This window comes from Chrysochloris asiatica, unplaced genomic scaffold (assembly GCF_000296735.1).
Source record: "Chrysochloris asiatica unplaced genomic scaffold, ChrAsi1.0 scaffold00083, whole genome shotgun sequence".
Taxonomy (NCBI): domain Eukaryota; kingdom Metazoa; phylum Chordata; class Mammalia; order Afrosoricida; family Chrysochloridae; genus Chrysochloris; species Chrysochloris asiatica.
In genome coordinates this window covers 11336644-11351568 of record NW_006408601.1, presented here as the reverse complement: position 1 = coordinate 11351568, position 14925 = coordinate 11336644, and the positions used below count along the sequence as shown (strand labels likewise).

General features: G+C 36.4%; 1 protein-coding gene across 2 annotated transcripts in view; it reads right to left on the bottom strand.

Annotated features, from left to right (window-relative positions):
- Positions 1-14925, bottom strand: part of PRMT3 (protein arginine methyltransferase 3) — a 169762-nt gene that overhangs the window by 53811 nt on the left and 101026 nt on the right. For both annotated transcript variants that reach the window (XM_006865818.1, XM_006865817.1), the window contains 2 exons: positions 6381-6568; positions 2988-3074 (listed from right to left, as the gene is read on the bottom strand). In XM_006865818.1, coding sequence (XP_006865880.1) covers positions 2988-3074; positions 6381-6568 — 275 coding nt within the window. The remainder of the gene's footprint in view (positions 1-2987; positions 3075-6380; positions 6569-14925) is intronic.

Genomic DNA, 14925 nt, shown 5'->3' with positions numbered 1-14925 from the left:
TACAAGCAGTCAGTTTCTTCCTAAGGACCAGAGCATTTTGATTATATATGAGGGACTTCAAAAATTTCTTGAAAAAATTCTATTATCTTTTAATTCCATTTTTCCATGAACCTTGTAAAACATTCTTGTATATTCTCTTCCCTCTCCTACCCAACAACTGCTACACTACTGACAATAAGATATTCAAATCTGTTCAAATGGAACACATTTCAGATGTTTCAAATGCAACATGGTTTCTTCCACACCCAAAAAGTTTTACTCATCAGGTTTTCACTGTTTCTTTAGTAATCTGTGCAATCTCAACATGTGTTTTTTGGGCCATAAGAGACTAAGGATACTCTGTTTCGCAAGTAGAACATTACAGTGATTTTCTTTCCTTCACCTATAAATGAAAATAATAGAATACCCAACTCAAATGTGAGGACTAAATAAACTAATGCTTGTGAGGTGATTAGGACTTTCTCTGACATGGAACTGTTCAATGACTGCAAAAAGTCAAATTCTATTGACAGGATAAACTTGGAAGAGCTAACATTCAGTGCTAATTACTACAACATCTACCTTCAGTACCTGGCATGAAGCCAATAAATAGGGTTTGAAAAACCAGTTTTCTCTTCAAGTGTGTTACACAACTATGTTATTCAGCAACAACCAGACACACAAGTCAATCCTAATCTTCTTCCAAAACTAGGCCTGCCTAGACTGAAATCATTCAGGCAAGCTGTGAATAAAAATGCAAATTGAAAAGGCACTTTACAGATTTACAGTAACATAACAATTTATTTCTGATCATTTTTCTAATGGAATGCTTGCATATACAGGTACAAATGCAAAAAGCACTTATTTGATAGTTTCATTACTTATTATCAAAATTCTGCAGATGTTCTTCAGATCAAACAAACTTTACGAGCACTTATTTTTTCTTCCAATTTTACCTTCCACGTTTATGTAGCACAAAACTAAAATCATGAAAGGATAGTTTAACAACAAGCTTCCTGAATTGCCTCCCAAAGTAGAAAACAAACCTATATTTGCTTTTTAAAGTCCATTCTGTGGCCTAAAATTATTTTCTTAGTCCATAGGATAGCTAGAGTTCCACATGAAGAATGTGAAGAGCAGGACAAGCGGACCGGGATGGTAGGGAAGGGTGCTGGTACCTATGAGGTTATAAGTGGGGGCTTCCAGTTCACTGAGTAGGCTCGAGGCAGGGGGGTTAGAGGTCCTACATCAGTGGGGGTAGCTTTTTATTCAAAGCAGAAGCAGGACAGTTCTAAGTGTGGTTCTAGGAAATGTTTCTAAAGGTTGAAAATACAGTCTGTTTCTTCAGGTCTTATCTTACTTTTTCCTTTTAATAAACCCCTTTCTGCTTGACAAGTTGTTGGATTTTGTTTTCTAAAACTGTGAATCTTGATGAATAAACCAGAAAATAAGGATTTCAATGAAAGGCAATAACCATTTCTCTATAGAAAGTTCGAAAATGTGCACAATTAAAATAGACACACACAAGTTTTGAGATTTTTCACTAGTGTTTTATATCTGCTCTATTTGATTTATGTGAACACCATGTGATTTTCAGGCTAGAAATTTTAGGATATGAAATAGTATTATTTAATAATACTGATGATATGACAAATAATTCCAACACATTCCCTTAGACGGATCAATTATCATGAATCAAGATAGTCTTTTTTTCAACTCTCAAATAGTAATCCTTGAGAGTTGAAAAAAGACCATTATTGAAATACAGAGTAAATCTAGGAAGTCTTTAGCCTGTAATTTATATTGACAAAATAGTTTCAATTACTAGAAAACAGAAGTAGAAAATCTAGAGATAACAAATAAGGAAAGTAAAATTTTGCTATTCATTAATTAAATAGATGAACAAATCTGGACTTCTGACTTCCAGTTTTTAAAAATTGTAAAGCCAACTTAATCTAAAAGAACTTCTCAGAACATCCAAAACACATGGTTTGTTAAACTCATATGGACATACAACAAATAATTTAAAAAGAAGGCATCAAATCCACATGTTATGTTGTAGAGTCATGGTTAACATGACTTAATTCTGCTTTACATACTGTTTCTGACAATGTCATTTTCACTAAAATTTTAACGTTGGAAGATATGATCAGTATTTTTTTAATGACATCATTTAAATATGTTTATATTTTGAACAGCTATGTAAATTTTGTCTTTAGTAAATGCCCACATTATATGAGCATTCTATGTCTCCTAACAAATATAAGAATTACCATCTTACTTTTGATATACATTTAGAAATTCCTTAAAAAAATAAAGTTAATTATTTTCTAGTAACTTTTCTGGCTACATAGAACATATATTTTCACATATATTATCGTATTAATTAGAATAAGAAATCTTCAGGATAAGAATAATTATTCCCATATTTCTTAAAACAGTTGAATAGCCTGGGGTACAGACTGTTTGGATAACTTTACACAAGGTAAAAATCTAGGTCAACAACAGAACCAAATCTGAATCCAAGTTTGGGTAATTTTTCTAAAGCCCATGCTTTCAGCTAGAACTCCAGGGTGACTCTTTAGAAAAAGGTAGATCAATATCAAATTCTTTATTTTTCATTAAAAAATACCAAGTCAACATTAAGTTTATTTAAGAAATGCCATGGGTGGGGTGGAGGTTACTGGGAGGAGTAGGACATGCAAGTTCATCTTTGAAGATAAGGTTGAGTGCTCAATTAAGCATATGACAGGTGATAATGGAAAATCTATAAAGAAAAATCATTATGTAAACATAACTTACTAATACTTTCTCTCTTGAACTATACTAACTTTTTTGAGGTCTACTGACCTATTTTAACATATCTATTCAACAGCCAAGTAAATGCAAAAATGAACTGTCAAAAGCAATAGTCTTTTTCATTTATCACAAGCCTGGTAATTAATGCACTAGGCTGCCAATCAACTGTATTGCTAGTGAAATTGTGAAAGTAGAATTAAGTAGCTTACCGTGCACATAGATGTTTTTGTGATTTTCAGGGTAAAATCTGAAGAAAACTCCAAATCTGAGATAGATGTTGTCTGGCAATCTATATGCTACCCATCAAAAAAAGTGGAGAAGTTAGTAAAAATAGTAGAAAAACCCAGATGAACATTATTACTTCTTGTTTTATGCAAAAAGAATTGCTATAAACCAGCATTTTGCAAATTTTAATCATTCACACATGGCTTTTGGGATTGTTCCTGAATCTGAGGGCTGTATGCACTAATATTTAGTTAATATTTCTTCTAATAAAATCTGTTGTTGTTGTTGTTGTTAAGTGCTGTCAAGTCAATTCTGACCCATGAGACCCTGTGTAGGATTTCCGAGGATCAGCTGGTGAGTTGAACCACTGACCTTGAAGTTCAAACGACTTTGCAGTCTGGTGCATTAACCCACAGCGCCACGCCAGGACTCCCTCTAATAAAATTGTTGTTGTTAAGTGCCGTCAAGTCAATTCCGACCCATAGCAACCCTGTACAGGGTTTCCAAGGAGCAGCTGGTGAGCTTGAACCACTGACCTGCAGTTCAAACGACTTTGCAGTCTGATGCATTAGCCCCCAGCGCCACTTAGTAGTTCTTAATTAGGCCTGTTGTAAACATTAGTGCATGTTGTTGTTAAGTGCCATAGAGTCAGTTCCAACTCATAGTGACCTTACATAGGGCTCGAGAGGAACAGTTAGTGCGTTTGAAATGCTGACCTTTCAGTGAGCAATCCAGTACTTATTCTACAGTGCCATACAAGGACTCCAACAGTGTATCAGGGGGTTTCAAAAAGTGGAAAAATGGAATTAAAGGATAAGGAAAATATTCCAGGAACTTTCTTAAGCTCCCTCATTTATCAAATCATGTTTTTGCTGTGTTAAGTTTTCCTAACACACACCAAAATAACATATGATTATACAAATAATAACATGTTTTCTTTGTTCTACCTAAAATAATTTTATATCTATCAGTGATACATCTGCCTCTTTTTGAAAAAACAAGCTATAGTTTTATAAGAGTAAAGATTTTTAAAAAGGAAAGGTGAACTTGAAAACATGCTAAAGAGGACGGCCAGTAGTTTTGAGAACTCATTTTTGTAACTGCATTTGAAGAGGTTTGCTAGATAACAGGAAAAAAACAGTAACCCAACTCAAAAGGCAAAGGCAACTATGAAGATTTGTTTTCCCATTTTGCCCTGATTCAAATTCTTCTCTACTTCCTCAGGAGAGTGAATGAAATTGAATTTCAATTACAATGGTCTGACTTGTTAAGTGACCTGAGTTGGTTCTGACTCATAGCCACACTATAAGGAGCAGCCAGTGTATTTAAACTGCCTATCTTGCAGATGATAGCAGTAGAGTTTATCCTACTGTGCTAACCCAGGACTCCACAGTGCCACTGAGTTGGTTTAAACTCACAGCGACCCTGTGTAGGGTTTCCAAAAAGTGGCTGGTGACGCTGACCTGGCGGTTCAAACTGACCTTGTGGTCCAGTGCTTTATCCTACGTTGCCAAACTAAACTACTGTAAATGTTGTTATCATGTGACTTACCATGTTGCTGTTGTTAAGAGCCCTTGATTAGGTTCTGACTCATAGCAATCCTGTATAGGCTTGAAATCAATGACCTTGCCAGCAGTTCAGTATTTATTCCTACAGTGCTACACCAGGATATGCCATGAATAGCTTATAACTCAATGGCACAAGTCACACAACATATGACTACATACCAGAAGAACATAACTCTAAGCCATAAACCCCTAAAACTGTGGATGTGATCTCATTAGAGAATAGAACTGTCTTTGTTATGTTAATGGACCGAAGTGGAGTAAGTGTGTTTTAAGCCAATCACCTTTGAGATATAAAAAAAGCAGATCAGGCACAGAATAGATAGTACAAGATGGAAGAAGATACATGCCATACCACAAGAAGTTCACCTAGGAAAAGAAGCTGAAGAGACAAGGACCTACCCCTATATCCTATGGAGCAAAAGCCTTTCCTTAGAACCAGAACCTGGAATTTGGACTGCTAACTTCTTAAACTAAGAAAATACATTTCTGTCTGTTAATGCCATCCACTTGAGGACTTCTGTTATAGCCGCAATAAGAAATGAAGACAGTAGATACTTTCAAAATACTTTAATTTTTCAGTTCTAGATTTCCTGTTTTTGCTATTTATTCAGAGCAGTTTTTCACATTAAACAAAGAGATCACTAGAGAGAGAAAACAGTCCCCTTGCCTTCAGGCTGAGTTGATTATAATTTACACTTGGGGTTAATACTGGACTGCAAGGTCAGTTTGAACTGCAAAGTTGGCGGTTCAAGCTTACCAGCCCCTCCTTGGAAAATCTATACAGGGTTGCTACAAGTCAGAACCGACTCAACAGCACTTAACAACAACAGCAACAACATTCTGAGGCAGAGTGCAATGCAAACAAACCCAAAAACACTATCTGAGTACCTGGGCAATGAAGTGTCTACAAATTATCAAGCTGGTGTTAATGTTTTTCTTCTTAAACTAAATGCAACTCTATCAGCTATCCTTGGTTGAGAAAAGTTTACAGGTTTATTACGCAATGTTAAATGTTAGCCATTTCAGAAAATTAATAAACATCTGCTGAATATCTACTTTGCGCAGAGAATAATTATTGGTGCTGCAAAAGCATTACTTTGACTATAAAGAGAAGACACTATCTTGAACCTAATGCTGAACACATTGTTTTACTGAACACATTGTTTTTATCTGAAACGCATACTTTTTAAGAAAAGCAACATGATATTTTACTTCAGTCATGACGCATCACATGTAAATTTGTAACAAAATTCACAATAAAACTAGAGATTAACATGGTAAAGAGTAAGGTAATAAAACAAAAGAGTTAACTGAGAAATCTGGAGGTAGTAGGGCTTTATATCCATGGGCAAATTCACAATTACTTAATCTGAAAAGGCTAGAAGCAGTCTGAATGAGAGAAGTTAAATTGTGTGTAATGGATGCTATGAATGAATACTGTAGCTGCTAATGAGAGGCTTGAATAAAGCCAGGAGGTGGTGGTGAAGCAGAAAGGATAATACAGCAGCCTTAGCTAAACCAAAGCCAGTGAGTCAACCTGTTCACAGTTAGGTTTAAAGGATTAGAAAAGTGAGTTTGAAGAATTTCAATATATAAAGAAAAGTGATTACAAAAGAATGATAAAGTGAACTGGTAAATGTTAGGACCCCAGGATATTTTAGACTGATTAAAATCGGAAGAGCAATTACCGTTTGGAAGGTCCATATATAAAAAAACAATTTACTGATTTCAAATAATAAACTCACAAATGAAAACAAAGAACAAATGGCAACACTGATATAAAAATGCAAAATTAGTCAAAGCACTTACCTTAATACAACAAGGGTCTGAAGTAAGAGTCTGTGGATCTAAAACTTCTACAACAGCTTCTGGGATAACTGCTTTCTTCATGCAAGACATATTGAAGCCATACACATTATCCCAAAAAGCAATTCTATCAGCATGCTTATTCACATCACTCACTGCCACAAGACTGATGGTGCAAATGTCAGGATAAACTGAAACAAATACAAGGTCCAATAATTCAGAATTCTCTCTCTTTATGACAAAATCTGATTACTTTCAGATTAGAAAAAATACCAAACCTACTCATATGGACTATTAGCATTGAGAGAGAAAATCTCCCCAAATCAATGATGGTGTAGGAACACAGAAAGTATTTATATTCTATCTTGTAGTTTCTTAGAAGAAAAAAAAGAGATATTCATTATCATAATGGACTAAGGTACGCCTGACCCAAGCCATGGTATTCTCAATAACCTCATATGCATGCGAAAGCTGGACAGTGAATAAGGACAGTAGAAGAATTGATGCATTTGAGTTATGGTGTTGGAGGTGAATACTGAAAGTGCCATGGGCTGCCAAAAGAACCAACAGATCCATTTTGGAAGAAGAGCAGCCAGAGTGCTCCTTGGAGGCAAAGATGGCCAAACTTCATCTCTCATACTTTGGACATATTGTCAGGAGGGACCAGTTGCTGGAGAAGGATATCATGTTTGTTAAGATGGAGAGTCAGAGAAAAAAAGGAAGACCCCAACGAGATGGACTGGCCAAGTGGAAGCATCGATGGACTCAAGCGTGGCATCAGTAGTGAGGTTGGCCAGAATAGGGCAGTGTGTTTCGTTCTGTTGTGCATAAGGTCACAATGAGTCGGTACCGACTTGGTGGCACTTAACAACAATGGCAAAATTAAGACAGAATTCCAATTAAGGACTGGACTCCTCATGTAGCCCTGAGGGTTAATGTGCTGGACTGCAAAGTCGGTTTGCACCACAATGTCAGTGGTTCAAGCTCACCAGATGCTCCTCAGAAACTCTATACAGGGTCGCTATGGGTCAGAACTGACTCGACAGCATTTAACAACATTACAAAAGTTACAATAAAATGACAAAAGTAATCCTGAAATGAACATATTTACTAACGTTAAAACTCCTAAAATTTTTTAAAAACATATGTGTTACAGTAAATAATTGCTATCAGGACTGTGAAGGTTGGAAACGTAAAGGTAGACATTTTTGTAACAAAAGGAGAGTAGTAGTTGACTTTGCAGTCCAGGAGCAGAGGTCCCTGGGACCACTAAGGGAGAAGAGCAGAGTGCGGCCCAGAGAAGCAGTGACACCAGAGATGGAGGCAGAGACAATTATGTGGAGAGATGGAGCAACTGGGGACTGTTGACCCAGGGAGGGAAAGGGGCTGTGTGCTGACAACCAGGGGGCAGGCTTGCAGGGTATACCCTTTGCATGTTTGATGATGCATGGAAGGGACTGTAACCACGGCAATGAAATGAACTACCACAGGATGAATGTAAATCTATGTAAACCACCACATAATTCTCAATAAAAACTTTTAAAAAGATATGTGTTATTGTTGTTAAGTGTCGTTGACTTGGTTCTGACTCATTGAGAACCAGCACAGGGTTTCCAAGGAGTGGCTGGTGGATTTGAACTACTGACTTTCTGGTTAGCAGGCCAGTGCGGATTCTACAGTGTCACATCCTACAGTGCCAAAAAAATTATATGATGAAATTTTAAAGTTGTGTAGAAGGCCAGAGTTCATCTTAGTCTTTCTTATTATAAAAGAAATATTTAGAGGAATTATTGTTATTGTTAAGTGCCATCAAATTGATTCCTACCCATGGCGACCCCATATATGATTTCTGAGGAGTGTCTGGTGAACTTGAACAGCGACCTTGCAGTTCAAACCGACTTTGCAGTCCAGCACATTAGCCTACAGACTACACTTCAGAGGATTTAGGAACTAAGAAATAGGTGACAATAGTTATATATTTTAAGACTAATAGTAATCCAGTGAGACCATAATCATATTCCAATTTTCAAAAGACTATTTGGAGTGCAAGGTAGAAAATGCATGTGAAGTTGAAAAACTGAAACAGACAAATTAGGAGACAGTTGTAATAATACAAAGAGCCCTGGTGGCACAGTTGTTAAAAGTGTTCAGATGCTAACCAATATGTCAGTGGTTTGAATCCAGCAGCTGCTCTGCATGAGAAAAATGTGGCAGTCAGATTTGATAAAAGACTTACAACCTTGAAAACCCTACGGGGCAGTTCGACTTGTCCTATAAAGTCGCTGTAAGTAGGAATCAACAGTAGGTTTGATTTAATTTTGTTTTTTTAATTAATACAGGTGATCTGAACTAGGGTGAAGACTGAGGGAATGCAAAGAGTGAGAGGTATGCATTCAAGTGATACTTAATGAGGTGAACTGCTAGGATTTTTAGATTAACTGAATGTGGAGGTAAGGAAGAGGAAGAGTCAGGGATGAATTATTAGCTGTATCAACTGTGTGCTAACCATTACAGGAGGGAATACACACGTAAGGGCAGATCTGAGAGGAATATGACAGCTTAATGCTTATGGGAAAATGATAACTATATCCAACAGGCAGCTGAAAATATAGGTTTAAAATTCAGAAGAGAAATCTGGGCTGATATGAAGTTGGGGACCTTGAGTATATAAACGGAATTTCAGTAACTAGATCTCATGAGAGTGCATGATGAGTATTTAAAGAATTTAAAGAATGATCAGAAGAAGAAAAGCAGGCTGAGAAAAAATTATTGACAAGCTGGGGTAAGAAGAAAATCAAGAAAAGTTAAATGTTATGAAAGTCAAGAGAAGAAAGGGATTCAGGAAAGAACTAATAAAATTGTTAAAATAATGCTTTCCTTTTCTCTAACAGAGAGCATAATTAATTCATCCTTCAAAAATCAACTTTATATGAGCTAAAATATAAATCACATTTTTCCAAATAAAAAAAACTGAAAGCAGCAAAAATGCACAGAAGATAACTCTATGTAGTTAGGGCACAATTAACATGAAGTAATCTCATGATTACTAATAAGCCTTCAGACTTAAAAAGAGTAGGGAAATCACACTCTCCTCCCAATCTTTGTTTCCATTCACAGCCTTTGGAATTTTATTATTCAACAGTAAGGCTGACATTCCACTAAATTATTCTCCAAATAAAGCTCATGATAAGATCTGCTGGCACAGAAGCAATTGCTTCCTCCAAACCTGACATGTGAGTTATCCTTAAAAAAATACCCATGTCATTGATAAGTTTCTCATTTTCCCTCCAGAGGCCAGGAAAGTGTAGTAGTTGGCCCAGAGGGCATACCAATGCAGACTGAGCTACTTCTTGTTGATACAAATTCCCCAAAGTAATTGATTTGTTATTCAAAAGGCTGGTCAATACTCAAAATAGTTTTAAGCTATGCAAAAGTAAGTTTGGTTTTCTTGAACTAAAATGAGAAACAACAAAGAAATAGACCGCTCTTCAACAACTTTAGATAGTTGACTAATTCCTTGACAAATTATTTGATTAGATTTAATTTAACATTCACTGAAACTCTGCCACATTATGTTCCTTAATTTCACCCTTAAATAGTAATATAATAAGGGTACAAGCCAGAGGTCAGCAAATATTTCAAGCTTTGCAGGCCAAATGGTCTATGTCAAAACTACTCAACTGTGCTGCTGTGTGAGAAAGGAGTTATAGACAGTACGTAAGCAAATGAGTGTGGTAGTTCCAATAAAACTTTGTCTACAAAATTAGGTGGTGGGCCAGATATACAGAACCCTGACATAGATCAGGGAGAAGAGGATAAAATCCTTATAAGGACCACCACAATGTACTGCTTCGGGTACTGTCAGTCATATTCCAGCTCATAGGGACCCCGTGTCACAGAGCAGAACTTCCTCGTGGGGTTTTCTTGGCTGTAATCTTTATGGAGGAGGTAGACCGTGAGGTCACACACTACAGTCTATGGAGATGGAAAAGCCTCTGCTGCTGTTCACACAGATATTCAAGTTATCTGACAGAGACCATAAAAGTATTCTATTTTTGATTATTATTAAAAATCTTAGTGAAATTTTAAAATGTTAGTTATCTCCATATCAGGGATTGGCAAACTATGACCTAGGAGTATGGGTCAAATAGAGCTTGCTGCATTTTATTCATTTTTGTAAATAAAGCTGAATTGGAACACATTTGCTTACATACTGTCTATGGCTACTTTGTGCTACAATTGCAAAGAGTAGTGGGAACAGAGACCATATGGCCTTATAAAAGTCTTCTAACCTCTGCTCTATATCCATCACTCTGATATACCAGTAATACCACTAAGAAAGAAGGATAACGTTTTCATAAGGAAAAACTACAACTTATTAAAACTTATTATACAAAGGTAAATAAAAAAGTATTGCTACAAGATCATAGAAATCTGTGTTAAACAAAAACATTAAAATCTGAAGCTGAAGTGTCTGGACATATCCCCCATCTAGATCAGGGCTATAGGGTGGATAGGGTAAGGTTTCCCAACTACATTCTCCTAAGACAGCCTTTGCTAACCTTGGGGGGAAAAAAACAAACTTCCTCAGCACAACTTTCCTGGCCTTTTTCCTCACCAACATAGTTTTCAATTGTCCTGAAACTTCTTTCTTATAATAAGCCCCTATGATTATCCTGTGTCCTTGAAGACAATCTATCAAGACAGGTGGTGATGGTGGTGGTGTACTCTCAAGTCGGTTCTGACTCAGCAATCCTGGATGGGGTTTACAGAAGCAGAAAGCCTCATCTTTCTCCTATGGACTAACTGGTAGATTCAAACTGCTGACCTTGTGGTTAGCAGCTTAGCTCATAATCTACTACGTTACAAGGGCTCCTTCTATCAAGATGATCCTTTGGGAACCCTGAAAATCAGTCACCATAAACTTCTGAGCAGATCTCTGGCCCAGCAGATCCCCTAGGAAGATACATTTTGAATGGACTTTTTTAGGAAGACACCCTAATGAGATGTTGTTGTTAAGTGCCATCGAGTTGGTTCTGACCCATATAACAACCCTGTATAGGGTTTCCAAGGAGTGGCTGGTGGAGTGAACTGACGGCCTTTGTGGTTCACAGTCAGTGCTGATCCTACAGCCCCACACCAGGAGGTCCCCTAAGGAGAGAGGAAAAGTGTATTACTGAGAAAACTTGTCTGCAGTCATACACTGATGGCAGAGATGTGTATAAACAATTTTCATTTGGACTAAACTAGTGCATGTATGAAAGGGAACTCCAGAAGCAGTATTTTTTGGCTTACCCTTAGATTTTTCAAGTTGTTACAGTTTGCATAGATAAACAAAATCACAGGCTTTATATTTGTTAGAATTTTAAAATGAAATTAATTTTCATCCATTAATCAGTAAAATCTAAAAATATTCAAAAACGATCTGCAAATCAGTGTCATGAGTCAATTTTGTTTTATTTCCACCTTCTTACAGCTGGCTAGAATTTTGGGCTACATGCCAGCATCCTGACTAACCCTTTACTCATACATTCGAACACATTTGTCATTTGATTTTTGTCAGATAGGAACTATAATTGAATAATTATTCCTTCTTGTAGGTGAAATTAACAAAGCACTGATTGGACAAAAGAATCTTAACAGATCATTTATAAATTCCTGGCTTTGACATCTGTGTCCTTCTCGATTCACTGCCCAGAATTCATTTGTCACTAGAACAGCCCACGTGGTGATCAGATAAAGATGGGAAATTCTTTATTCCTTAGAAATATCTCACAAACTTTTGGATGATAAAGGATAAGACTGTGATGCATTCAGAAAACAATTCCTAGTACACACTAACATCACTATTGTATGTATATAACCAAAGGGCAAAAAGATTTTCAAACTATAGGAGATAAAATAAATGCATCACACTAAATTGCTCTTTTCACAATATACGTAGTCTAATCTTACATTTTAAAAAAGTTGCATGATCCTATGCATAAGAGGAAATGTGGTACAGTCTCCTAGCCAGCAGACAGCTTGAGAGTTGACTGTCATCAAGCTGACTTGATGACAAAACAACAAGCACAATGAACAAGCTGGGAGTAAGAGTGGTTAATTACACTGAGGTAGTCTATGAAAAACAGTACAAAAAAATGTGAAGTGGGCTATACCAAAGTGTTAACCCCACAATGCATAAATTCAGTCCAAAACTTTTTCTAAGGTATAATAATAAATATTACACTAATTTCATACTTACCAGCTATGACTCAGGAAGGTAAATAACATTTAATGCATGAATACTTTATGTCAAAGGAGCTCTGGTAGCGCAGTGGTTATGAATTGGACTGCTACCTTCAGGGTCAGCAGTTTGAAACTACCAGACATTCCATGGGAGAAAGATGAGGCGTTCTGCTCCATAAAGATTTACAGCCTTGGAAACCCTGTACTCGCTATGAGTCAGAAATGACTCCACAGCACATAACAACAATTACAACTTTATGTCAAACATTCCATTTACATTTCTGAATGATTCTATACAGCTGGATTACAATCTTCATTTTACAGATGCAAAAACTGAAACACAGAGAAGTAAAGTACCTCAGTTACTGGTCATCATCTGCTAACTAGATAACTAGTCAGATGAGGAGGAGGAAATTCAACTTAAGAAATAAGGGCAAAACCCACATGCTTTCCATTACACCATGGGGCCACATACTAAATGTTTTCAATGCAGAAGGATGAAGAGACATACACTCTTGCTAAGGTAAACGGGCACTTTCTAGAAGATAAAGAGGAAGGAGAAAAAGGTTTAAGGTATCTTTGAGATCAGTAAAATTTGGTGGCAAAGTCAAAGTGAGGAAATTACAACATTCTAGCATGATTAATTTCCTGAGTGGAGCAAAGAGAGGATAGGAAAAACCAAAACACTAAAAAGGAAAGCAAATAGGCAGAAGGACAGAAGGAGTGGGTAAAATGCATACTTCAGATTTTCAATAGAGACAGATACAGCAAAGAAAGAAAATTCACAAATTTGGTATTTACGTAATAGAAGAGAGTGGCAGAATGGGTAAAATAAAGAAACATGATACAACTATATGCTATCGACAAAAGACATGGGAGTGTGGAAGCTCTGTAGGATAAGAACTGAACTGCGAATCACAAGGTCAGTGGTTCATGCCCACTTGCTGCTCTGTGAGAGAAAGATGAGGCTTTCTGCTCCAGCAAAGATTTACAGCCTTGGAAAGCCAACACAAGGTAAACATAACTCAGAACCCATTTGACAGCACACAACAACAACACATCTTAGACCCACAGGCACAAGAAGGTTGCAAGTGAAAGGATGGAAAACAATAGTTCACGCAAATAGCAGCTAAAAGAAAAACTGGAGTAGCAATTTTAAAACCAGACAAAATAGTCAAGATCTTTTATAAGAGACAAAGGACATTTTTTATAATCACAAAAGGGTCAATTCATCAAGAAGGTTTAATTAATCATAAACTGATTGTGCACCGAAAATCAGAGCCCCAAAGTATATAATGGGAACATTTACACAGTTGAAGGGGAAAAAAGACAGCTAGCGCTACAATAACATCTAGAAAGAAGTTCAATCAGGAAATAAAGGACTAAGCCAACTAGACCTAACAGACATATAGAACACACCACCCAACAATTCAACACCATGGACATTTTGCTCTAGTGCACATGGATGACACTCCAGGACAGATCACATGTTAGGTCACAAAGCAAATCCTGATACATTTTTTAAAGATGGAAAGTATCCTCTCCGTCCAACCACAATGGCGTGTGAAGTTAGAAAGTAATAACAGACAGAACACTAGAGGATACACTAATATATAAAAATTAGACATCACACCATTATACAATTAATGGGTCAAGACAGAATCAAAAGAGAAATCAGAAAACACTTAACCAAATGGAAGTGAAAGCACATTGTCTCAACATGTAAGAGGCACAGCAAAAGTAGTGCTCAGGGGAAATTAATAGCTATAAATTAGTAACATTTAAAAAAGAAGATCACAAATCAATAATCTAACTTAACAACCTGAGAAAATACATAAAGAAAAGCAAACAAACCCAAAAGAACCAAAAGGAAGAATAGAAATATGGCAAGGATTGGAGCACAGATAGAGAGACCAGAAAAATACAATCAATGAAACTAGAAGTGGGTATTTTAAAAAGAACAATAAAATCTGTAACACTTTAATTAGAATGACAAAGAAAATAAAAAATATCAGAAATGAAAGTGGAACATTCCACTGACTGTATAGAAAGAAAAAGGATTATAAAATAGTCCACAAACAATGGTATGCCAACAAATTAGATAACATGATGAAATCCAGAAATGTCTACAAATTTCCTACAATGACTAAAGAAGATATAAAAGATCTCAACAAACCCCTAACAAGTGAAGAGATTAAATCAGTACTAAAAACCTCCCAACAATGAAAAGTTCTGGATAAGACTGTTCTGTGGAAAACTTAGTTAAACACTTGTAGAAGTGGTCCCAATGTTTTTTTAAAAAAATTCCAAAACAAAGAAT